The sequence below is a fragment of the Trachinotus anak genome, unplaced genomic scaffold (genome assembly GCF_046630095.1).
Source record: "Trachinotus anak isolate AG129_WGS33_773 ecotype Australia unplaced genomic scaffold, CSIRO_AGI_Tana_v1 ptg000008l, whole genome shotgun sequence".
Lineage (NCBI taxonomy): Eukaryota > Metazoa > Chordata > Actinopteri > Carangiformes > Carangidae > Trachinotus > Trachinotus anak.
This window is the reverse complement of record NW_027273859.1, coordinates 19,283,692-19,309,955: the sequence shown is the minus strand read 5'-3', so window position 1 is coordinate 19,309,955 and position 26,264 is coordinate 19,283,692. Positions and strand designations below refer to the sequence as shown.

The 26,264-nt window shown below is 42.0% G+C and overlaps 1 protein-coding gene across 2 annotated transcripts in view; it reads left to right on the top strand.

The window, feature by feature from the left end:
* Positions 1-26,264, top strand: part of sema6a (sema domain, transmembrane domain (TM), and cytoplasmic domain, (semaphorin) 6A) — a 100,818-nt gene that overhangs the window by 24,142 nt on the left and 50,412 nt on the right. For both annotated transcript variants that reach the window (XM_071483300.1, XM_071483302.1), the window contains exons 2-3: positions 20,294-20,453; positions 21,307-21,424. In XM_071483300.1, the coding sequence (XP_071339401.1) occupies positions 20,354-20,453; positions 21,307-21,424 (218 nt within the window). In that variant the 5' untranslated portion in view covers positions 20,294-20,353. The remainder of the gene's footprint in view (positions 1-20,293; positions 20,454-21,306; positions 21,425-26,264) is intronic.

Below are 26,264 nucleotides of genomic sequence, written 5' to 3'. Positions count from 1 at the left end.
AGTCTACCACTTATCTCATTACTCCCTTGTGTAGATTATTTGTGGTGCCTCCTCTCCTCACCCCTTCTTCAGCTCCCCACACATTCACAAGAAACCCTCATATTTACACCCCACTCGCCGCCTCCTCTTGCTCTACTTTCACCTCCCTCTTCTCTCTAGTGGTGCAATCTCCCTCGCTCCTCCATGTGTATACTCCCCTCTTTCTCATCACACATTTGTGCTGCTCCCCATGGATGGAGCCCCCACGGCCCCACGTCTCCCATTCACTCACTGGTGCCATCGCGGCAGCATAATAACTTTTAATCGACAGTCCTCCCTGTGCTCCCAGTGTTTCATTATGGCCTTGGCTCTGCTCCCTGCTCAGGCGATTCTGATTCTTGCTCGAGTCGCTCTCAGTGAGCTTATGCCGGTCTCCTACTTGATTAGGAGAAAAGAAAGAATGAATGCACAAGAGTGAAGGGACAGAAAGATGAAGACAGAAATTGTGCAAAAGATATATTTGCTCTGAGAAGAGCTCACTGTAGAGAAAGAGAGCCAAACAAGTAGAAAGAGAAATGGCGTCTCACACAGAGTTTGAGCGCGTTGGCCGGCCTGCATGACGAGCCAGCAATAGATGTCACCTTTACTTTTAAAATAGTTAATCTGCTCCTGGAGGGACAATGACTGCTTTAAGTCCCTCTCCTCTCTCGCTCTCGCTCGTCTAAGTCCCTCCCATCAGCTAAACCCCTCTGAGGCACATTGCTCGGATTAGCTTGTGTTGTTGTTGCATCTCTTCAGCACTACAGCACCAGCTCTAGATGCAAATACAGCAGTTATACAGCATATGCTGGAAAAGCCATGCATATGAGGGTAAGATGCTTATCCTTGGATAGAGGGGGCCGGTAATTTTGTAATCTGAGGGTGTATAGGGTGTTGATGCACAGAATGAAAAAGAAAACATAAATCTGGTGCTGTTAAACCTATGTGCTACTGGTAAGACATATATAGTATTGCTTTAGACTCTTTTTGTTACACTTGAGAGAAAAGCAACCCCCCCCCCCCCCCCAAAAAAAAAACAAACTGTTGAAATCACAGCTGTATTGGAATCTGTGGACCTCTAACTCTTGTAGCTGCAAGTTCAAAATATGTGTGTTTGTGAACACAGCCACTTGTGCCTTTTTTAAAATAAAAGTTTTTGCCCAGTGATGATCTCTGGCTGCGATTTCTAAGTCACTTCCCTCAGACTGTATTCAGGCTATGCTACAGAGGATAATTTATACCCTGACCCATTTGGAAAATGTAAGACACATGTGGTCGGTTGAATCCTGATTCATGTCATACAGAAGTTCCACAGCCCCGTACAGTACATTGAGCATAATTGTTATTGGAGAGACCATAATATCAGTGGAAATAAACTGTACTAACATATACTGTTTCTTTAAAGAGATTATATCTCTCTCTAGATTATCCCATCCATTTGTATTAATATGATGCACTTTATGGATTTTAATGATATGGTCATACACTTACATTTAAATGCCAATACACTATAGGGACCATTCAAATGCTGTACTCGTGTAGCCTTCGTCAAACCTTGTCTGACATTACATTCATATACTGCTAATTTGTTTTTCCAATTATGCTTTGTACAGCAGTGTAATTGGTGCCAGGATTATGTTCCCTAGCAATGTGTTTTCTAGGAAGAGCTACATTTATCTACTGCACACAAGTCATAGGGAGGTGATCAGAGTTAGTTGCTAGGGAAGAGTGTCGTACAAGAGCAAGAAACAAATTAAATAAGTTCTCTGTAAACATTTTACTGACACTTTCAGTATCAACATTATGTGACTTGGCAAATTGTAAATGAGCAAAGTTTAGTCATTACGCTGACAGAAAACATAATCCTGGAGGCATACGTTTTTTCAAGATGTATTTGCTGTTGCAAATTAATTAGTATATAAACTAAAGTTCTTGGAAATGGGGTTTCTTCATCACACCAAAACATGGGTCTGTGTGAATATGAGGTTTATTCAGTGTTTGGCCTTTCTTTGCAGTGGGGGAAGAAGTACTTTAACATGTTTCCTACATTAACTCAATGTGATGGTCTACTTGCATGATAACCTCTGTCTTTGAAACCCGTCACCTTTGACCTCCCCTCTCATCTGACCCCCCTCCTCCAGTGAGTCAGCTGTGTGTTCTCATGGCATGCTCTGCTGCTATGGCACGAAGGGATTATCTGCTGCTGTCTGTTGGTGTTGTCTCGTCCACCAACCAAATCTCATCAGCCAGCAAACAGACACCAAGAAGGCAGCAGTGGGCTTGTAGTCGAGCAATCCTGAAGGGCCATTCTACTTCACACAGGGAGTTTTGACAGCTCTTCAGCTGTCAGCTTCAGTCTTTTGACAGATGTAGAAATGGTGGGTGTCAAAGGCCAGTCTGTGTGCTTCTGGAAACACGTCAGATGCAGGCATACCTGTGTGGCCTGGACTGATTCTACAGAAATGGCTCAGACTCAAGATGACATAAAGATGCAGGCTTGTTGCTCTACCCCCAAGAGAAGAACTCCTTTAAGCAAGCCTTAAATACTAATTCAAGCCAGATACTGCTCACAGAGCATCTTCTCTTGTCTCTGTTGGAGATGACATTGACACAAAAACACCTCTCCTATTTACCCGTAAAATGCGGTAATATACCCTGCCGATTAAAAATATTTAGACCTGCAGGTATGAAACTAGACCTCCCTGCCAAACCTAAATAGCTTCACTGAATCACCTCACAGCCATCTGAAGCAAATTTCCCTTAACCTGTCAGTGTGTGATTTTAATTCATCATATTAATATGCCACAAGAGGATGAATCTCCACATCATCATTTCACAGATGGCTTACTTTTGCAAGAAGAAAATGAAACTGAAAAACGAAGTCCTCTGGAATGCTGCGCTGAATTGGCTCCTTCACAAACTGTTGAATTGAAGTGATTACCAATTAACAAGCTGCTTTGGGAAAGAAGCAAAGATAGCGGATGATTACACGCACAGTATATAAGTGTGTTTTACACATGTTAATGAATTCTGCCTATTATAGTTGAAGTTCTTATCTGTTAGAATAGTGCAGGTGTATTTTAGGCATTTTGTAAAAACAGGGTTAGAGCAGAATGATGGGAGACACTGTGTAAAGGAATCGTGGTTGTGTTGTTACCAGGGCTGTAGCTATGTCGAGGTCATGTCCCAAGTCTTGTGGGTGGAAATTCAGCAATTTGAAAGACCTTATGTTTTACAATTACACACACATTACACATGTGTGGGTTGTGACTATCGATTTTAGGTTGATTGTGGATTCAGATTTGCATTATAAAATGTAGTCATTACTAGTAGCATACTAGTAGCAATAGGGTATGAGTTCAGCCAGACTTCCTTAACACTGTGGCTGGCAATTATCAGGTTGAAATTACTAAAAAGAAAGATGCACTGTTAGGTCTGTTCGGATGGCATAGATGTCACCACTTATATTCTGCATTTTTGCACAAATGTCGGCAGCTGGACTTTTAAAGGGATAACTAATACATATGTACAGAGATACAAGCTGGGAATCACCCCTGGGTAGGTCCTGGACTGTGCTTTCTAAGATTGTGTCTAAAAAACCTATGAGCTGTATCGCTAATTATCCAATTGTTGTATTATCCTTCTTTTACAGATTTAGTTTCCTTGGAGTTTTAAAGTAAAGATAATAATCCGCAGATCCTCCTTTAACAATGAGACTAGATGCTGTGGAGGATCTGCTGTACTTTAGTCTGTAAATCACTTACACAAAGACAAAAGTTTGCATTTACAGTAGCAGGCCACTCTTAGTTTTGGTGTCAGCGAAAAGAAGTAGCTTTGAAGTCTTAAAAAAAAACACACAAAAACGCAACTTTATGATTGCTAAGTTTGTTAAAATCCCTTTCAAATGAGTAGCCTTCTAAATTCTGCAGGAGTATTTCCGTTAAGCCAGCTTGATCAGGGTATTAAGCCTGAGAATTGTCTGACAAGATAGCTCCTTCGCATTGTTTTCTGTTTAAAAATTGCATGTCTGTGGAATTAAATGCACAAACAGTTAAATGGTTTAAGTTACCGGATGAGCAACTTGATCCTCTTATGTCTTTAGGGGCCCTAACTCTTTCAGTAAAGCACAGATTTCATTGTTGCGGCTAGCAGACTGAAGTAACATCTTACAGGCTTTCTCTGTGATTGCGTGCACGTGAAGGTGCGCGTGCGTGTTTGTGATGCTACAGGCGCTGTCCTTGGATTAGAGATGGTGGTGGTGCTGCTGGTGGTAATGGCTTGGATGGAATCATATCTGGATGGATGAAAGGAGGATTGGATTGAGGGATGGATGGACGGGAGGGGCGGGTTACCCCAGGGACTCATCAAAAGAAGACAGAATGAGGGAAACAAGAAGAAAGAGAAAAAGGAGGACATTGCCTGTCCGCCTTTTTTTCCTCTCCAAGGCCAGTGTGACAGCAGCTGGGGCCTGCTTACTGTTGTTGCCTTTTAGCTGAGTGGATATTTGAACCCCGAGCAACCCTTTCCCTCTCCTCCTCTATCTCTGCCTCCCTCCTACTCCTCTTCGCATCATTTTGTGTCTTCAATGCCATTAGGTAGATTTACATTATTCAGACAAACTCATTAATCACATTTTCCCCTGTATATAATCTGCTTGTCAATCTGAACCCTGGCGAGAGCGAGGGGTAGCGAAGTGGAAAGAAGAGAACGAACAATTGAGGTGAAGAAAAATTAGGGAGACAGATGGATTATGTTCTGCTGGAGGGTCGCTTGGACTAAACAGCCAAACCAGCACAGTTCACTGTGATTATGCTCATCTTTATAGATATTTTGTCTGCGTGAGGAGAGCCAGACTCGTGTTATCTCAAGAGCCAGATGGACACGGGAGAGATAGAGAAACACTGAGAGAGTGAACGAGAGGTAAAGGCAAGGAGGGAAAGCCAGGGACAAGGGCAGGAATGGGAAAGGAGAGAGACACTAGAAACTAACAGAGAGAGAGAGAGAGAGAGAGAGAGAGACAGAAAGATGTGGAGTCGGGGGAGGCTCCAGCCACAGTCTTTCAGTCGATGATGATGAATTACTTTGACAGAGACAATCAGGATGAAATGTTAATGCGAGTGTGCCAGAAGATGCAGTCACAGCCAGACTAAGTCCTCCTATGGGGAAATGAGATGGTTAGTTAGAGCACACGCACAATCACACAGAGGCAGACACCCTCAAATGCACACATGCGCGCCTAGATATACAGTGATGAAACAAATAACTGGGTAAATGGAAGTTCTATTTGCAGGTTGTTGCCACAATAAGGGAAGACATGTATGAAATGCCACTGCTCTTCTTCTTTTTTTTTAACCCTTGGATACAAGTAGGTGTGTGCATGTCTGGAGAGTATTTGTTTCTGGAGCTAAGAGAAGATATTCATATGGTGTAGCACAGGCTGCTGGGCTTGCCTAGTAATTCAAGTTTTCAAATCTCACAATGCACTGACACAAAACAATATAAGAAAAAAAAAAAAAACTTTTGGGAACTAACATTTTTTGTGCAATGATGGCAGTTTTGCCCAATTTCAGAAATGATAGCGAACGATAGCATTTACCTAAACTGATAAATGCTTTATTTTCCTGGATCTATTGTTCTTTAAGTCATGCTAAAAAGGCATGAATGGCAATGTCAATCTGTCGAGACTGAAATATCTCAATAAATATTGGATGAATTGTGCTGAAAAGTTGTACAGATATTCATGGTTTCCAGAGACTTTTCCTCTTGCGCCACGGTAAGGTTGACATTTGTAGGTTTCAGTGAGATGTCTCACCAGCTAATTGATGCATTGCCACATTGGTGAGTTCCTGACTTTTCATCAGGAGCCACTGTCAGGTCAAAACGTGTTTTTGTCCAGTACTAGTTTACCTTTAGTGCTAATTAGCAAATGCTGCCATGCTAACATGCTAAAGTATCACACCTGCCGAACATCAGCATGTTAGCACTGACATAGTGAGCATTTTAGCACTCTCAAAACACTGCTGTGCGTAGTCATACAGAGCTGCTATCATGCATGTAGACGCGTAGTCTTGTTTAATAAAATTAGCAAAATCATCAGTCATCTGTAAAAAAAAAAAAAAAAAAAAAAAAAAAAAAGTACAGCAAAATAAAGGTGTATAAAGATGCTGCTACGGTCATCAATCAGTGTCTGAAGGTTTTGATAAAGCATTGCTGTTCTTTTGTCTCTTTCAAATACCAAAGTGCTTGAGACAAAAAAGGGGCCTCCCTCCACACGATTCATCAAACTCTCCTGAAAAGTGGACTGACATGATAACTCTTCATCCACTGAATAAACAGCTATGATAGATGTGTCTGCTTAACCAAAAAAGGAGAGTTATTTTTTTTTTTTTTGTTTTGCTCATTCCTTCTCTCTTAAATCCGCCCCTTCTCCAGTACACTTCAGCAACCATTCCCCAACTTCTCTTTAAACTCTCTCCTCAGATCTTTCCATGAACTGCGAGAGCGTATAATTAAGAGAAGCCGGTTTAAACCCCTTTATACCTGATGTACTGGAGGTTTGTCATCTGGCAGTCAGTCAGGCAGACAGAGCAGGAGACAGACAAAGAGAAAGACAAAGAGGCAGGCAGACGAGGAAATAGCTAGATTTTCTTTTTCACGGTTGTGATTGAAAGGAAGCAGTAATCTTGGCATTATAGCTTAACATCATGGCGAGTGCGCTTGACAGGCTCTGGTTTCCCTAGGTGTTTTCCACTGTGTAAAACCCGGGAGATGCAGGTAGACACACAACCACCATCTGACCGACCAATTGTAACTCAACACCTGCGAGCGTAAGCACATAACCACATGGTGGATGGTACCAACACACAACATCGCCCATCGCTGCAGTCTCTCTTCTTAGTCCCTCCACACTCCAGCCTTCATTATCACTCAGACTGAGAACAACAGGTCAGGTCTGAGGCTCTCACCACCTTCAGCCTGGCTCCCTATATGCTTTTATTTTTCCCTCCTCTATCCTTACGCTGACAGGAAGTCGTAAAAACAGATCTTTAGATGTTGCCCAAAGAGGTTAGAAGGTCATAAGGTTAAACATGAAAGCTAGAGGAAGTGGGTGAGTTTTTTTTTTTTTTTTAGCAGAAGCCTTACATGTGGTGTGTTCTTCTAAACCACTCATCTGCTGATAAGTGGTTGAAGAAAGAGAATTTTAGGAAATAAAAAATAAATAAAAAAAAAATCAGGCTTTGTAAGCGTGAAATGGGTGGCTGTTAAAGCTTTTATCACTTTAGAGGAACAACACTTGGTGAGTTATGGTGTGAAAGAGAAAAAAAAGATAAGAAAGAATAATTGTATCTTCCACCTTCCAGACTGCAGCTTTTCAGCAATTATGCAGCGTTATCTTAAACTGTAAACAGGTTTTTCTTCCAGTGCACTGCTCGTTTGAATTCTGGAAATTATACTGCCTCTATTTTCTTTGTTTGACTATTTTGAGTACATATTTTTCACAGCTGTTCAGCAAAATCCTAAAATTTGAATAAACAATAAAAATAAGAGCAACTGGTTTAAACTTGATGAGAGTTGCATTCAAGAATATGGAGTTTAAAGGTTTATCCAATGACTGTAGTGCTCCCAAAGCCTGTTCAGTTGAGTAAGTAATCCTTTAATTGAGGTGAAAATATAACATTTCAAACAAATACACAGTTAAGCTGTGTGCCTTTTGTTTTCCAGCACCCAGAAACAGTGGCAGTAAAAAAAGTTTTTTATTTTTTATCGTGTTATTTTTTTGGCTTGTTGGGATATGTAGAAGAAAAGAAGTAAGCATTAAACACTTCAAACTTAGACCAGTACTCTTTCATTTTCAGTCAGTTCCGTGAAAGCTATAAAAACTAGCTAGCCCGGTCTGACCTGGCTCAGCTCAGCTCAGCTCAGCTCAGCGACCCCACAGGGGAGATTTACAGACATGATGTATAGCCCTAGCCATTGAATTAATGCAACATTTCCATTAGAAAAATTGCATGACACAGCTGATATAAGAAGTTAGTGATCACAAAGACGCTGTGACACAGCATGGAAAATTACTTATCGGAGAACCGTCATCTGCACTTTGCTGGAATTTGTGATGGGAGGCAGAGACAGAGACAGCAATGTATACGTTCAGAGCTGAGGGAGTGAGATGCGGAGAGGAATCTCGTATCTTGTAAAAGTCTCATGTGACATTTGAAATAAATTTAAACACAAATGTCAATTCGGTTATGCATCTTCCAACACTTAGAGAACTGAGGTGATTCAGATGTAATTTCATATTGTTCTCCATGCGGTAGTATGTGATTTTAAAGTCTCTGAAGTACAGCCAGTGCTCATTGTAGCCATAGACTGTAATTACAGCATAATTACTGTGCACATGACGTGAGTCCTGGTTCAAGCAGATGTAAAACAAACACAAGGTCAGACTCTCATTGCTTCCACACCATACTGTACTGTATGTCTTATCTCTGTCTGTCTTAATTTGATTTTCTCTTATGAAACCTCTCTTGGTTCAAGCCTGGAACACGATAATTTCTGCGTTTCAAAATGGCCTCCCTCAAGAAAACACCATGTATTTTTAGTTGTCACTCGCTGTTACATTTACAATTAGAATGTGTACATTTCGCTCATGCTGTTCAACCAGCCACGCGTTTAAAGCGCTATAGGCACTTGCATTACCATTACATCACTTACAATAGACTACAACAGGACAATCATCAGGAGAATTGTTTTTCTTCTCTTCTAACTTGTTGTACTTCTATCCTGGGGCCGTCTTTTACACTGCTGCATAAATGAACTGTGGGGCTGCAGAGCTGCTTCACTGTATTGATTTAGTGGTCTCATTATAAAGAATGCACCTCTCTTGTGGCACCAGTATTCATGCAGCTCATTACATGAACCTGGCATTCAGTGTTTATTAACTTATACTCTAGTGCCTGTCATGCAAATGCTCTCAGTTTTATAACTTGTTCGACATTTAAAAAAAAAAAAAAAAAAAGCCTCACATTCTATTTCTAACTTTCTGCAATGTTGCTACATGCACAGCAGTCATAAACACATCTTGAGTTAGCTCAGGCTAACTAATAATCCAGCCCCATGTACGTGCAAACCTAAAGGGATTTTGTTTGTAGGCTCATTGCTAATTGTTAATGGATAATTAGACTACACTACAAAGTAGTCTTTGTAGTTAATAAGTTCAGCATTTGGTGAACAGATTTTATTTTGTTTATTTATTACTGTCGTTTACACGTGGCCACTGTTTTGATCAGTTGCAACATGAAAATATGTGTTGCCTTTTACCGACAGTTAGGGAGACACATTTGATTTAGTTTACTTCATAAGCTAAGAGAAGATGATTTCTTTCTCCCACTGGTGGCTTGCCTGGAGAGTAGTTAGTCTTGTATTCCTGTTGTCAGGAGAAATGTCTTACAGCTTGCCAGCAACGACATGCTAGTCTACAGCACTGTGGACGTAGTGACACACTAAGTGGTCTAATTGCAGTGATTGGCCTGGCTCTAATCAGGTTTAGAGACAGAGACGTCGGTTTCCTGAAGGATTACATGCTTATATCACTTCTCTTGTGTATCTCTGGATGTATCTTCTTCTTCTTTTTTATCTCTGCTCTGTCATATCTTATGTTTCTTAACTTTTCTCACGTGTCCCTGTTGCCTCCTGCAGAGTAATTTATCGACAGCTGAAGCAAAACACAAGCAATAAATAGCGCTAGAAGTCTTTCCAATGTCAGAGGTGATCACTGTACTTCTTGTATTGCGTTACCTCATCCTGTGACATAATGGTCATGGTAATGACAATCTCTGCTCTGCTGGAGACTGACAACGTTTATTTGTACTTGGCTGTACTGCATTGTAAAATACTCTTTCTTTTCATACATTTTTTTTTTTTTGCACACTGGCGGGGCGTCTCAATGATCTGCCTGCCTGAACATTGTCATCTCATTCATTAGTTTAGAGCTGGATGCGAGCTGCATCACTCCAACAATATGGTCTGTGGAGATAACAAAATTCAGACAGATTCATTCTGTACGGTGGCAATACAAGAGCTACTGTGGTATAACATGCTGTCAGTCAGTGACTGTGGCCTTGTGCAGCAGCTGGATTGAATGTCCTGGTTTATCGGACATGATTCATAATGCTATTGGATATGATGCACTAACAGAAAACAAGATACTCTGTTATCAGTATCACAATATCACGGGCTAACACAGAATGTAATTGTGTTTAGTTTATTCCATCCGCTATTATAAATATATGTTTCCTGTCATGGAGGAAAATGGAGAGAAACAGAGTCTGTGGTATGAGGCTTTATTATATTCTGAAGATATATGTGGTGTTTAGTTGCAGGGAGGGCGAGGAAGCTGAGAGAAGGAAGCTACGGAAAGGAAGACAAAGAGAATGTGAAAATGTAATGTACAGAGACTGACTGAACAAGGTGGTTTGTGCTAAGTGAATAAGAAATAGAGACAGATAATGAGACAGAGACTAACAAAATGTGTGCCAGCGGTGTGCTCTGCTCTCCCCCGACCCGTGGCCGGCACATTACCTTAATAGAGATTAGCATCATGCTCAGTCAGATCTGATAGGCCGGTCGCTGTGGAACTGAAGGCCAGCTAGCCAGTTATCAGCGAGGACACCGGCTCAATCACTTAGCATAATGGAACCTGCATCAAATAAACCGGGAGCTCAACACAAAAATGCCATTAACAGAGCTGAAATGATTTTCGGTGATGGCAAAACAGCAAATGAAATCACGCTACACTGGCAGACTTTGTGAGCGAAACTGATGCACATGGTATCTTGTGTTACTGAGTAGCATTATTTACAAGGTAACATCACATTTTTATGGCTTTTAACTCTTTCTTTGGTCACAAGGATGTATAACTGATGATATGTATGTGTATGTTGATGTCTCCACTATGCTGCTCACTCTTTGCAGCACTGCATTACTAATCGTACAGTTACTAAAAATGCATTGTCGAGAAGTGGCACACGCTGCAAAGATTGCTGAACAGCAGCAGCAGACAGGAGTGCATAAGGTACACAATGAGGCACAGATAGAGATGGTATCACACCTTGTAAAACTCTCAAGCACACCTATTATGAAGAAGCAGGAGACTGTGAGATGTGAAAACTGCACCAGATGGATACAACAACAAAAAACCATCACACCTCTTATTCAATCCCTGCAGGCCACCCGCTTGCATCCTGTGTCTGCTTTTCCAGTTTAGATGCAGGGAGAGGAAAAGAGTACAGCAATAAAACAGCTGCATATGTTGAGTGCTTAAGCACATGCAAAAAACACAGTACACACACATTTTTTTTTTAAATTTATGCCACAGAGTTGTGCCATAGTGCGAGGTTACACACATGCACTATTTTATCAACAAGGTCTTGCCTCAGTCCAAGAGCAGAGGTCATGTTGGTTGCAGATACTGATGCAAATCATTTTCATGACTTCATACATTCATGCCATAGTGATTATAACTTTATGTCTATTTAGTCCAGGTCCAGCAAGGATGAAAATACCAATTTCTGTCTTCCAAATCCCCTTGAGCCTGTTATATCCACAGGAAAACCACTTAGTGAGCCACTGTTGAATATTGACTACGAGACTTTTCTCATTTACTGCCTGGGCCTGTTGAGGAAAAGGGTCTGTAACTATCCAGCTTTCGGGCCAGAATTACAGCTGTTGTTTTATTGATTGCTCATCCTTTTTTATTTGTGAGAAAACCACCCCAGGAACACAGTGTCCCTCAGCTGCTTCTTCCATACTCTGCTAAATACCCAAACTAATTTCTTCTATGACCCAAGGAACGTATGCATGAATTGCCGCAAGTCTATCAAGCTTTCCTCTCCTCCTGTTAGGGAACCTTTTTTTTTTCCTCCTGTAAAAATTACATAAAAAATCATTATAGGGCTCATGCATTTTGGATTTGGAAATACTTACCCAGACACCCAGAGAAATGGATTTCTCTGTTATGCTTTTCCCTGCTGATGGCTTAGCTGATGTTTACTGAGGACGAGAGCCTGAGGAGGATGTGCTTAACCCCTTCCTTGAAGTGTTATCTGCTCCTGCTTTTAGTTCCTCCTGCATCGGACACACTTTCTAAACATACTGTTGTATGTTTTCAACCCGAGGCAGCCTAATTTAGAGCATAACTTGACTCACCGACCTTACAGGCTGGAAGGCCCAGGTCTGTATCATGACTAAGCATAGCATGGCATGGCGCAGCATCGCCTGAAGGCACCCTGCAGTCGGCTTTCATAAAATGAGTTTCCAAGTAAAATGTGCATTATGCCGTATGACAGTTTCAACACCCCCATCGCAGCTCCACAGGGTGCTGTGCTTCAGTCATTCCAGCATTTCTCCCTCTGCAGAGTTAATGTGGCATTTAGCTCACTGACATTCTGATGTTTTTTTTTTTGCTTGTTTGTTTTTTTTTACAGCTAGATCTTCCCTGCTGTACCTCAGGAGAAACAGAGTCTCAGTTTGTATCTCTCAGCTGCTTTTGCTCTTTTGACCAGGGTCAAACTCATCACTAGATGCGTGATCTTTGTTGAAAATGAACTATTATATGGCTCGACAAAAGTACGGCCTTATGTTACAAGCCATGTAAAGAGTAAAGGGATAAGCAGGATGATGTTGAACAATCATAAAGTGCAGGCCGAGTGCCATCAGACCAAAGAGATAATTGGATCAAAAGAGAGGCAGAGAATGCCACGTGCCACTGTACCAACCATGTCCTTATCAGCAGCAACTTCCTCTGCTTCCCCCACACAGCTCTGTATCAGCTCTTTCCAGATTGATTAAGTTGCCCCGCTTGTATCGTTGCGAGCGATGATTGACAGGCCTGCAAAAGGTTCTGATATTTAAATGTGTAACCTTGTTTTTTTTTCAGGTCAATCTCTTAAGCAGCAGTTGTGTGTGTGCGTGTGTGTGTGTGTGTGTGTTGGCTTTTATGTTTGAGTGTGTTTGAATGTATGTCACCGAGTGGGGGCTTGTTTTGACTCATAAATGCTTTTCCCAGACAAAGCAAAGGAGCAGCCTGTACTGCACTTTTTCTTTTTTTTTTTTTTTACTGCCATTCACGAAGAGATGAAGAGAAGTGAAAAGAGAATTAAGGGTATGAGGAGAGCAGAGAAAGGGAGGAATGATGGTAATACCATAATAAATGTTTTCATTAAGTCTGAAAGAGGGAGTGATAGAGGCTATGTGGGGCTGATAGACAAAGAATAAACAGGACAGAGTTTACAGCCATGCTAGCAACTCTGTGAGAGTAAATCTAATCTAAATGCTAACGTCAGCAAGCTAACACGGTCAAATTGACAATGCTAACATGCTGATGTTTATCAGGTGTAAGGTTTTCGAGGTTCATCTTAACCGTGTTAGCATCTTACATTTGCTACTTAGCATGCTAAGTACATCTGAGGCTGATGGGAATGCTATGGAAAGGTATTGGACAAATTGAAATTCCTACCTGATGATGGCAGTAGAGGAAAGTTAAGGGTTTGCCACAGTTACAGTTCATCCCAAGAGGAACATGAATGTCTGTTCTGTATTTTATGGTAATCCATTCAACAGTTGTTGAGACCATTTACTTAAAACCGCAAATGACAACTTCATGGTGGTGCTTAAGGAAAAGTGAAAGGATTATCAAAGTCTTTAGGATTTATCATCTCTGCACCATGCATATCTGAACTGAATTTCATTGCAATCCATCCAGTAGCTGTTGTGTTATTTGCAGTCTAGACCAGAGTCCTAGCTTAGATGAAAAGAGAGAGAGAGCAATAGTGAGACTCAAAGCATCGAGCAGATATTTTTTTGGATGTTATTTCCCTTCTCTCCCTGTCTGTTTGTTGTGTTGAATATTACATTTTGACATCCCTTTCCTGGTATTTATAGGCTAATAATCTACCTCCATGTAACATTTTTTTTTGTCTAGTACTAAACCTTTAGCTATTAAAGGTTTTTCCAGATTAATTTCGGGACCTCATCTCAGCACCAGCAGCCTGACAAGTTCTTGACCTACTTTTGAGAACAATGTAGTGGGTTGTAGGTAGTTATCCCCTCTCATCTTTCCCCTCCGTCGATTTCTGCTGGTGGCAGGGTTGGTGTGATGTCAGTTTACTTTGGATCATTCTCTGACAGTGAACACCCATTAACCTCCCATCCTCTTCCCCTCGCTGCTTTGTTATCTCCTCTTTTTCTTTCCTTTCTTCTCCTCCTCTTGTTATACTTTTTCATCACACTTTTTTCTCACCATACTCATTTCTAAATCTATGGTAATTTGTGTGTCCTCAGTACATTCCGAAAAAGGATATCCATTGCTTTGCGACAGATAATTGTTTTTAATGATTAAGAAGCACAGAGGCATGTCCAGGCCTAATAGCTTTTAGATCACAGAGGCAGAGTTATAAAGATAGCGGCTTATCTCTACTCACTGAATGTCTTTGTTAGGTTGCTGCTCTTCCAACTTGGCGCTATGCTTCTGTTCCCCGCGCTGTTCCTCTGTTTCTCTTTTCCCTCTTGTCGTTTTGAGTCGTCTTTGGCCTGCTTCCAGAATCAATCCGTCACCTCTTTAAAGGGAGACGTTCTTGCATTTGGGCCTCTATTTCAATAAGGGGCCTACAGCGACAGGGTGCCTCATTCATGTCCATTTCATTGTCTTTTAATAATCAAACCATGATGGATTACCACTATACAGATATTCATTTGAAAACAACATCTAGGGGATGGAAAATAGGGGAGGAGAAGGAAAACACAAGTATGCTTTTAATGGCTCAAGGACTATTTGTGACAGTATGCATGCAAGTGTGTGTATGCAATTGTGTGTGTGTTTGCATGTGTGTGCTTTTATTGGATGCTAGTTTGGCTCTTGTTCTCAACAAGACAGGCAGGTTCCTCCTTCTCGCTCCCTCTCGATTCCCTCCTCTTATCGTGGCCTCCTGGGTTCAGGCAGACAGCTCCTCCTGTCTTTTCTCTCTGATTTATCAGGCCTGGGCTGACAAGTGTAAACACCTGCCAAGGTATCCACCCCATTTGGGAGCCCTACGTGGTTGGATGTGTTCCATTTTTTTTTTTTATCCCCTTATGGTGGATCAATGCATTATTCTTACCTGGCTGTCTGTTCAACCTTCTCTGCTTCTCCTCTACTCTCACACTTCACCCCAAAACCCCATTTCCTCCAGTATGCCTGCAAACAGGTGTGATATGAAGCCCTGTTAGGTTTAGCAATAAGGCATTTATGTGGCTGAGCTGTAAAAGTGTATAGTTTTAGTGTGGTCTGGCGTTGGGGGTGCTGTGTTCACACCTGCGTGTAAGGTCTGTTTCAGCTCTGTAACGCTGTGAGATTGTCACACAGTCGCAACTTCTGAAGTTGCTGGAAGTACCCTCTGTCATTCATGCGCCTGTAAAATTACTTTGGCTTTTATTCACTTCCAGCAACCATGAAAAGCAACTGGAAAGGCCCCACACAAACAAACAAACTGCTCTTCTCTCTCAGACACCCTTTTTACTACTTTTATTCATGTTTAAAGGGACGGTTTATCTCTGAAAGTATGGAGGCGCGCAGTTAGTTCTGATTTTATTTGTCAAGGCAGTAATTTCCCTCACTTACTTTTTTTTACAATGCAGGTCAGTCAAACTGCTCACTGGATTTAAAAAAAAAAAAAAAAAAAAACTTTGGAAAAATTCAATATTAAATTGCCTTCGCAGAAAAAATGATGATCCACAGAACTTCAGAACTTGTGAACAGTTTTCAGACAGAAAACATGTGAAAACTGTGAGGTCTGTGGTTTATCATGATTATTAGGGTCAAATATGTTTCCTCATAATTTGATTAAACCAACAATTCGTGAACTGATGCAAAAACCCAGACATGTGTGGCGTGTGGCATCCTGCTTGCATCCTGTGATACACAATTAGCAGCACCTCCTCCATATGTGGTGGCTGGTGACAATGACACGCAGACATGTAGCAGCACATTGCCAGTAAGCTACCCCTTCTCTTTGGCATTCCTGTCATCTGTAAAACCTTCAGCACCAATCTGTGGACATTAGCCAGACTGCCAAATATAAACACAAGCAGGCTGCAGTCCTACCAAAGCTGTCAGACAGCGTTTACAAGAAGCGGCCAGTTTATAACCTTCATATGGAGCACTTCCTCTTCCTCATGACGAGGCTCTGATCAAAAACCCACTTCTTAACAGACAAGTGTTTGAAAATGACATGCTTTAATACATCATAGCCTCTATTACACAGTTTGATCACACGACAGAGCAATTTCTGAAGCCACGGCGTACAATCTTATTTATAGCCTTAAGGGAACTATTCTACACAGCTGTGCTATGTAAAGACACTTATATACATAGCCGTTCAAAATATGTACAGACTGGTGGCCGTGAAGCAAGCGGTGAAGAACACACAAACAAAAACACAAGGAGTCCTTCAAGTTTATGATCTAATGCCGCTATGGATAAAGCTTGGTTAGTGTTAGCTACAAAACGACTTGTTAATGGGTAGGGGAAAGATGATGGTTCTGGTTAAAATTAGAATCATTTTTAGGTTAGGGCATAAACCTTTTTTTTTGGGGGGGGGGGCATTTTGCCGAAAGGACTGATGTCGTTGTTTTTCCATCATCTACAGGTCTGCTCTGCTCTGATGTAATTAAAGGGCAGTCTCGCACTTCATTGCACAGTTTGATGGCTGCCACAGTGGGGGCCTTCAGGGGATGAATAGCAGGGACCTTCTCAAGATTAACTAGTTGTGCATTTGTGTGTGTGTATGTGTGTGTCTGTGTGTATTTATGTGTATATTTGGGAAAATCTGCCCAACCAAGCTTTCACATGTGTGTGTTTGTGCACGTAAAACTAAACACGTAGCTAAATGTCAGTAACATTTCCTTCCTTTTCCTCACGTGAAGCCCCACTGTGGCTGACCTTGTCACGCTAATAAACGTGTGTTACTGTGTGTATGTTTTAGTTGCGAGGACCCATGGCTAAGCAATAACAACATTAGCCCTGATAATATGTTTGTTGTTAAAGCTAATGCAGTTTGGATTGGCTGTCCCCATGGGGCTGCTCAGTCTTGCTTGGTAGAGAAAGTGGATGTGTGTGTCTGTCTTTGTGTTGGTGATTGTTGAGTTTTAGGAATTTGTTTATTGTTCATATAGTTGGGGTTCATGTGTTCATGTGCTTCTAGCTGAATGCATTTTCCTCTTGCAGGGATACAAGGTGACTGGTTTTGTGCAAGTGAGTGTGTGTGCGTGTATGTGTGCGTGTGTGTGTGTGTGTGTGTGTATGTTCATGCCCAATCATGCCAGTATAGTTAGTCATAAGATGGTAGGGTATTCAGAGGGATTCTGGGGGGTCCTTGTGTTTTTATTACCTGCTGGTGGCCTCCTGCCAGCATCCAGCTTGATTAACTCTCCCCTCACTACCCTTTCTGCTTTACACACACACACACACACACACACACACACACACACACACACCAACACACTTATGCACACTCACAACCACCTACTTTATCACTGAAAGTGTGCGGGGGATTTAAGGGAATAGCAGCTAAGGTTCTCAAAATGTTATTATCTATTAAAAGCCTGAGGAGGAGGCACAGGGCTCCACGGTTACTCTTTATTTCTTCTCTTTGGTTGTTTTTCAAGGAGAGCTTTTATAAGAGAGGAAATCCACACACTTCCACCTGCGCAAGTGTGGTTTTTGTGGGTAGGTAATTTATTGCTGGAGTCTGAGCACATGTTTAAGGCTCAATTCCTTGATTCTGATGTTCTCAGCTCACTCACTCACACGTGCACGCACACACACACACACACACACACACACATACACACGGAAGCAATTTGCTCTTCCACAAAAAGAGCGTAATTCAGTAAAGACACAGTGTGTCTCGCTCCCTTACTCGTGTGTGGCAGCTCGTAATGAAAGGGCCACTGGAAGTCTTAGGGGTTTCACTTAAGTCATTTTGTGCTCAATTTATTTTGTGTATCACAAGAGGCAGTGTGAGATGGTTTGACTAACAGTTTTTAGCATCCTGTTACACCCCATTGATATAAATAGAGGATGTGCCTTGCTATGCCTTTAGCAGCCATTGTTTCTTAGCACGTGCAAGATAAATGTCTGGAGTATGATTAATCTCCTGAGATTAACTTCAGCAAACACTAACACTAACAGCATCAACATCCATATGGAAGGAGGAGCTATTGTAATTTTTCATTCCATTCTGACATAATCAGGCCCTGTCTAAAAATATCATTACAGAATTATTGCCATTTATTAGAGTCTTAGTACAGAGCCAGATCACATCTTGCTTTCTTGCTCAGTACTACCTCCATCTGTCATTCACCGTGTTAGCTCCCTCAGGGCGAACCTCCCTGCCTCATGCCACTTCCTGCTCATCAATCAGTCAATTACTGGAGGACTTCCGGGTCAAGGTTCAGGAGAAACACATTTCAAACCTCCACAGAGATTTACTGTACTGTACAGAGAGAGGACAAGGCCAATTTTTATTTACAATTTAGGCACAGTTGGAGTGCAGCTCAGTCATCCTTCGCTGTGTGATAAAGGTGAGGGTGAGGGAAAATCCATTTTAGTATTTTTCTTTTCAAAAAACATGGAGTGCAGTATAAAAAAATAAAAAATAAAATAAAATAAAGTGTAAGGATAAGAGGAGTAGGCCAAGGAGAGAGGAAGGAGGGAGGGGAACAGAGCGGCCTGTGAGATCAAGGTCGTATCCAGGCTTTAGTATTGGTATTCTACTCAGTGTTAAAGTGATTCTCCAAGTGAATAGTGTTTTCATTCCTCTCCTGAATGAGATTCACGGGAGCATGGAGAGAAGGAGAGGGAGAGAGAGAGAGAAACATGACAAAGAAAAGAGAAAGTAATTCCCCTTCTCTCTCTCTTTCTCCCGCCCCCCATGTTCGTTCCCCCTCGGACATACAATAGCGAATGAAAATACGGCGTGGGATAAACAACTTTTATCAGACTGGAGCAAATGAAATCGACGATTTTATTCAATTCTTCATCCCTGAAGGATCCCCTACTTTATCTACCCGGCAACATCTCACCCCTGCAGCTTCAGCTAGAAAAAAAAAAAAAAGGTGCTTTATGCAAATTAAACGCTTTATACTTGATTAGATTACAGACGCAATAATTGTCTTGGATGATTTATGGGTGTAATTTGTTACCACAAACTGCAGTAGGAAAAGCTCAGTTGCCATGGTCTGTGCTATGAAAACATTACATCAACACAATTTGGAGCATCTGCTATAAAATCCACTTCAGGAGGCACATATACATTACATAAGAAAATTACCTTGTTGAGAACATTGTTTTTTCCAGGATTTGAAGGTAAATAGTTAAGGAAAAAAAGGCATTGAGGTTCAGCATTCAAATGGATAGTCATCACACCTACCGAGTCAACACCTGGCATTGAAGGTGGACCAAGAGTAGGAGAAATGAGATGAAGAGAAAAGAAAAGAAAGCACAAGCCTCCATGTGGCTCCTTAACCATCACTGTGGTGAAACAGGCTCACTGATGCACAGATTTGGCCTGCAGTAGTCATCAGCCTGTAGGATTCAGGATGTGGGATTGCTACCCTTACAGTTGACTGACAAGTGGGAAATTAGGTACTTGCCATGCCATCCCGCTCCATCTCCAGGTACAGTTTCTACTTTACAGCAGGCTAATCTCAACAAGAGCCCTCCCACTTCACTAAGACCCTGTCACACACACAGAGAGAGAGAGAGAGAGAGAGAGAGAGGGAGAAGCTCAGAGATCTGCTCTGCCTGACATCGATCTATGACGCATATTACCACCCTAATCCAATTAATTCTGTTTCGCTTGCAACACGGCTCACTTGAGTCATCGAAAATGCATATATAAATATATCTCTGACAGATTGCAACGGGCCGTGCAAAATGCACAAACAGCTAATTCAGGTGGACTTGAATTTGTTTGGCAAACTCCTTTCTTTTGCAACCCCCCCCCCCTCCTCCTCCTCCCCCCTTCCCCATCCTAACTTCTGCATTTCTTTGTTTCACACAAAGAATGCAGAAAGCACGGAGGGAAAATAATTGAGGAGGCAGTCAGTTGAAAATTGATTTATTTGACAAACTTTGTTTTTTTTTTTTGTTTTTTTTCCTCCTGCCTTCCCCATTTCTTCCCTTCATCCTCCTCCATTGCCTCCCTCTCCTCCTTGTCGCCACTTCTCTTTCTTTGCACAGGCTGAGGTAAATCTGTAGCAGAGGACCAGCAGCAGCAGCAGCAGCAGCGTTGGTGCGACCATGAGGTCAGAGGCCTTGTTACTCTACTTCACGCTACTGCAAATAGCCGGGGCGGGCTTCCCCGAAGACAGCGAGCCTATTAGCATCTCACACGGCAACTGTAAGTACATCCCTCTTTCTTTCTTTTCTTTCCCTCTCTTTTCTTTCTCTTTTGGGGCACTCTCCCTCCTGTCATCACAAGTCCTTCCTCGCTCTCTCCATGCCCTCTCCTCTTTATCTTCCACTCTGCAAGTCCCCCTCTCGGCATCTCTGTCACTTGTTCTATCCTTTTGCTCCTTCACATCCCTCTCAACCCCTTGCCTCCTCTGCAACCCCCACCTCCTCCTACACTGAGTGCATTTTGAAAGCATGGAGCGTAATTTGGCGCCCAAGGATAGGCCCTCTACACACACTAAAACGAAGGACTTAAAGCAGCAGCATTTGAAACGGAGCCCACCCCACATCAAAGGATAATCCGCTATTTTTCTGTTGGACTCCTAATGCTGTGTGTGATAGTGTTAGCACTGTTGCAGGCTATAAAGATACGGTCATTGTTTCTCTCTGTGTTTCACCCTCTGTCCTATCCTGTCTTGCTCTCTCTGGGCGTGACGCTGTATCTCCATGGCCAGGAGAGTTGAAACTGAAGCCAGCCAGCCTTACGTACACCCCTATATCAGACTGTTTGTTCAAACCAAACCCTGTCACCCAAAGCCACTAACAGTACAACGATTGCATGGTACAGCGCAGCACGTTTTTAGCCTACAATTTATGGTTGCGGAGCTCAGCCAACAGCTGTGGCGGCATTTTCTCATCCAGCTAAGACACATGGGTTGATATTTGACCTAAAACCCATTAGACACTTGATATAAGCTGTCAAATTCATAAATTCAAAAATCCAGAGGCTATTAATACAGTTACTGCAGTTATGTAAGGTTAACAGATGCAGGGATTAATTTTCTGTCCTCTCCTTGCAGACACAAAGCAGTATCCAGCATTTGTAGGCCACAAACCTGGCAGGAACAACACACAGAGGCACAAACTGGACATCCAGCTCATCATGATCATGAACAGGACGTTATATATTGCTGCCAGGTGAGTGATAATGGCTTATTTTTTTTTTGAATATGTGTTTTCTCCACACCCAGGAGACCCTCAAATAAAGTTGCTATTTCAAACAGACATAAATTCAAGAAGACACTTCTAATTGCTGCAGGTTTTATGACTTTGTGGGATAAGAGTGCAGGTTGCTGTTGCTGACTGACTGACTGTTCAGTTGCTGACTGAAGTTCACTTTCAGCTATGCATGAGTCTCATCCATTGTTGCTAGTTGGGGATTGTCAACATGTGATCCTGTTTTAACTCGATAATGTCTGAGGGCTGTTAGACCCAAGGCAGTCAGGCTATCGAACTGAACTTTGGAGCCCTGCTGTGCTGTTCTAGTCCTGAATCTGGAGGGACTAATTCAGAGCAAAATCCTGAGACTTAAAAGCAATCTGGACTTTTTCTTTCATTACTCCTTTGTTGTTTTCTATTTTTGGCTTGGCGTCTGCCAAAACCCCTCTCACCTCGAAAAATGTCCCTGAAGACTTGTGCCCTGTTTTTTTTGTTTTTTTAAACATCCAGGCAGACATAGAAACTCACACAAACACACACCCCTTGACACACTTATACAGATGAAGACTACATCACATTAATATCAAAGAAAAGAGTCTCTAATCTTTAGAAAAGACTACTTGCTATATTCCACATTTAGAGTCTACAGGCACCATCCATACAGCTGTAATGCACATACTGATAAACAGCAGAAGTTTAGATTCCTTATTTGTTGGCAGCTCAGTTACCCTCGCAAATCGATTTTTAGAGCGCTTTGTTTCTTTGTCTGGCAGCTTTTTTTCCCTTGTCTGTCACCTGCCTTTATTGCTTTCTGTCTATCTGTCAATGTGTTTCTCACCTGTGTGTTTATTTTCGTGTGACTCAACTTTCTGAGATAATATAGCTCCATTACACCATCTGTAGCCATAGAGAAAACCAACATTGATTATGTTTTCTCACTTGTTGTCTGTATTTTAGAAAATGTTCACGTTGCCTCACTTCATGCCACTGTAACGTCAGTCAGGTCTGTGGCCAAAGCATCAATAGGCAAGCTTACATGCAACGGAGGACTGAATGTGCAGTATAACATGAAGTCAGTATTGAAAAGGTCTTAATAGAATGGATCCTTATCTGCTTGTTCTTTTCCATCCATGGCTAATTGAGTGGCAGGCTTGATTGGATACCGTTGAAAGCCACAATAGGGGTTCTGTCTTTGTTTTCCTCCCAAGCATGTCAAATTAAGTGGCCGAGGGAGGCCACTGCTTTAAGTGGCAGAGCTTTTTAACATATCTGAGGTCATTAAGACGAGGTGTGGGGAGAGGGAGAAAGGAAACAGAGCGAAAGAGAGAGCATGTGTGTGTGTGTGTGTGTGGATCACCAGAGGTTTTGGTCTGCCAGTCGCCCACCTGCTCCACATGGGGTGGTAGTGGCCTGAGGGATAGGGGAGGGACATGAGACACAGAGGGTTTATTGGAGGGGTGTGTATGTGAGTGTGTGCGTGTGCGTGTGTGTTGCCCAGTTTAGTGCAGACCAGTTGTTTAAGGGATTTAAAAGTGATTTCTTGACTGTGATATGTAGAAGTATGTGTGTGTGTGTGTGTGTGGATATATACATTGGGGATGGTGAACATGTGTTAGTGTGCCTGTGGGCGCGGCTGCTACGGCCCATGATCGTGTCTGCAGTGAGTTATGCACGCGTTTGTGTGTGCATGTGTGAGGTCACCTGGTGCGTCGGTCTCACACTTGCATACTTGCTTAAAGCAGACGGGAATGCTGACACATAGCCAGGGTATGTGACCCCTGAATGACTGGAATGGCTGCCTCAGATTAGACCGAGCCGGATGACCACCATTGATCCTGACACAGAGAAGACTGTTGGAGTCAATTACATGGACACAAAATGACAGCGAGTGCACAAAGATCCATTGGCACTAACAGGATATCGATGAAGACATGTAAAAGTTGAATGACATACAGTTTAAGGCAAACAGCGAAGACAATCACCACTTCAGAAATCAATTTGAAAGCGAGCCAGCCCAGCAAGACTTGAGCTACGAAACAATGAACAATGTAGCAGAAAAAAAAAAAAGAAAAAAAAAAACAGGCAACATCAATAGTTGCTTTTATGATGGTTGTCCAGTCAAATGACTTGTTTATTCTGGGGCCAGCATCACACAGCTTTGCCATCATGCCTCTACACCAATGAGCCTCAGTTCTTGGGCTTGCAGATGGCCACTGTGAATGTAATCCAAAGCCCAACACTGTCTCAGGCTGTTTTTTGAATGGCTGCTCAGTGTATTAAATCCCTTTGGCTCCTGTTTTGGCACTGGCAAAGAAATCACAAGAGTTTTAAACTGCGAGATGCATGCAAACATAGCAACTGATGAAATTGTAAATAGACAAAAGTGGCCTAATCCATAGAGGGACAGAGTCAAATCTTTGGCAAACGGAGGAACTCAGAGCAACAGATGCAGTGATTGATAATTCATCCTCAGTTTTGAGCCTTGAATGAAATGTATTGATTTGGTGGAATCAGATGCTCCTTTTGCTCCTTGTCCTGTATCAGCCATTATATGTGGGAAGATACTGAACAAAACAGCCTCTGTTGATGAGGTCATTTGGCTTTTCTAATATGTATAAACCTTATAGACTCATATGTATCGACTGTTGATTATGAATTCACAACATGAATAGTTCAGTTTCTTAATATCCTGAATCATATTCCATCACTCAGTTTCCATCAGGTGCATTATACAGGGTGACAGTACAGCCTGATAAGATATCAGACTGCTGTCAAAAAGCCTCTTGTCTGTTCACTTTTAGCAAGACAGGCACTGGTCTGAGTACAGCATTTATTTCTTTCACTTTACCTCAAATATCTGCTGTTACCAATAGGGATACATTGTAGATTTTCTGAGCTTCTTTAAATCAATCTCTGCATACAGATTGTTGTTATTTATGACTCATAACGAAGAGGTGTTTGTTTCTGAAATCATAATGATGGACACAAGATTCAACCTTGTGTAAAGCTGCAGATTTATACATATTTTATTGCAGAAATTAGCTATACATTAACCATGACAAGTGAGACATGAGGCACTGTATGTTGAAGTAAGGGTACTGAACATAAAAACTTTGTCATGTATAGGCTCAGTGGTTTATCTGCGTCTGTTGTTGTGTGTGTTTTAGGTGTTTAGCAGCAGAGTCACGTTCAGTAAGAGCAATAAACTGTTCTTGATGCAGTGAGAGATGGACGCAGGAGGATTCCTATCCCAGCGGCCCATATTTCATGGTCAGGGTACACTATGTAGAGCATTCAGTGGGAATTCATCACAGTGCAATGGAAGATTTATCATTTTGATCTGTGGAAAAAAAATATCTGATGTGTGAGCATGAATATAGGTGTTGATGTGTGTGTACAGCTGTAAGATACCAAACCTTTGTGGTCGTTTCCATCAGTTATGATGACTTCATACTCTCCGGATGTAAGTGCTGAGATCTGGGGAAAATTTTAAATGGAACAGTCTGATGATTCAACAGACTGTAAATGAGATAACAGTTTATCCACAGTATCTAACCCACTTTACTGAGGTAAAACACAAGGTGACTACACCCAAAATGCACCAGGAAGTCAGAATGTTGATGTTTAAAACAGTTTGGGTAACAATCAAATTTTTTTCCTTTGTTTTCTGTCACAAATACATTCAGCTAGCACGGGCCTCTGCGTGTTCATGTTTTTTTTTTTCCTCATCGGGATTCTTTTCAGCAATGTTGCAATGATCAGTAGTGAAATTAATGAATACAGTATTATGGGAATGATGGCTAAAGCTATGCAAATGCAACCCAGGTTATGGAAACTAGGTTTTCCATTTAAGGTGAAGGATAAGATGTGGGAACAGGAGGAGAGAACACATGCAGAGAATGAGACAGTCAGTCCATACATAATTGTGCATGTGTGTGTGTGTGTGTGTGTGTAAATGTGTCACTGTATACCCTGCCTCGCAAGTATGCCCCAGGTCTCTCCGCATGCAGGGCATAGTCGCCATTCCCGGCCCTCGGTCGGCGTTTGCCATGGTAACATCAACCGCACTCTGTTTACACCCCTCTATGAGGCTGGGAAGCATGGGAACCAGAGAGAGAATGTGTGTGTGTGTGTATGGGAGAGAGAGAGAGCAAGAGACAGAGGGAAAGATCGGTGTGAGAGTGGAGGGACCAAAATTTGTGGTTGCCGTTAGCACTCACAAAGAAACACACACCACACAAACACACACAGACACACATACACATAGAGTTAGAGTCAAAATCCCGATTACCTTCTCTCAGTTGAGTCCTCTGGAACAGTTGCGCCTCTGTGGCCGCTGTTCTTCCCTGTCGGGTCTCTTTGGGTCTCACAGTGGAGGCCACTAGAGTCTCCATTATTGTAGCTGCACCAAATCCTGTTAAAACCCACTAATGATGGGGATTACACGGTTGCCTCCTCTCTCTCTCCTTGCAGCGACAGCGACATCCAGCCACGTCCACACTCTGAAATAAAGCTTGCAGCTCCAGTAATCATAATCACCTGAAGTAAAAGTTGGAACAACTTTATAGCTAACATGTAACCCTGCAAGTACATCAGATACTTTCTTACTCCGAAGGCCTTTTTATCAATTCATCCAACTTTTAATCCAACGTCACAGAGCCTGGCTGTATTAATTATATTAGTTATAGACTGTTGTGGCTAGTCTGGTTAGTTTGACAGGAGCAGGCTAGGAGGTGTGTTTCGGTGGTGAGGTGCCTACCCAGTCACTGACTTAACAGGAAACAACATGGTACTATCTGTGACATCCTTTTACGGCATG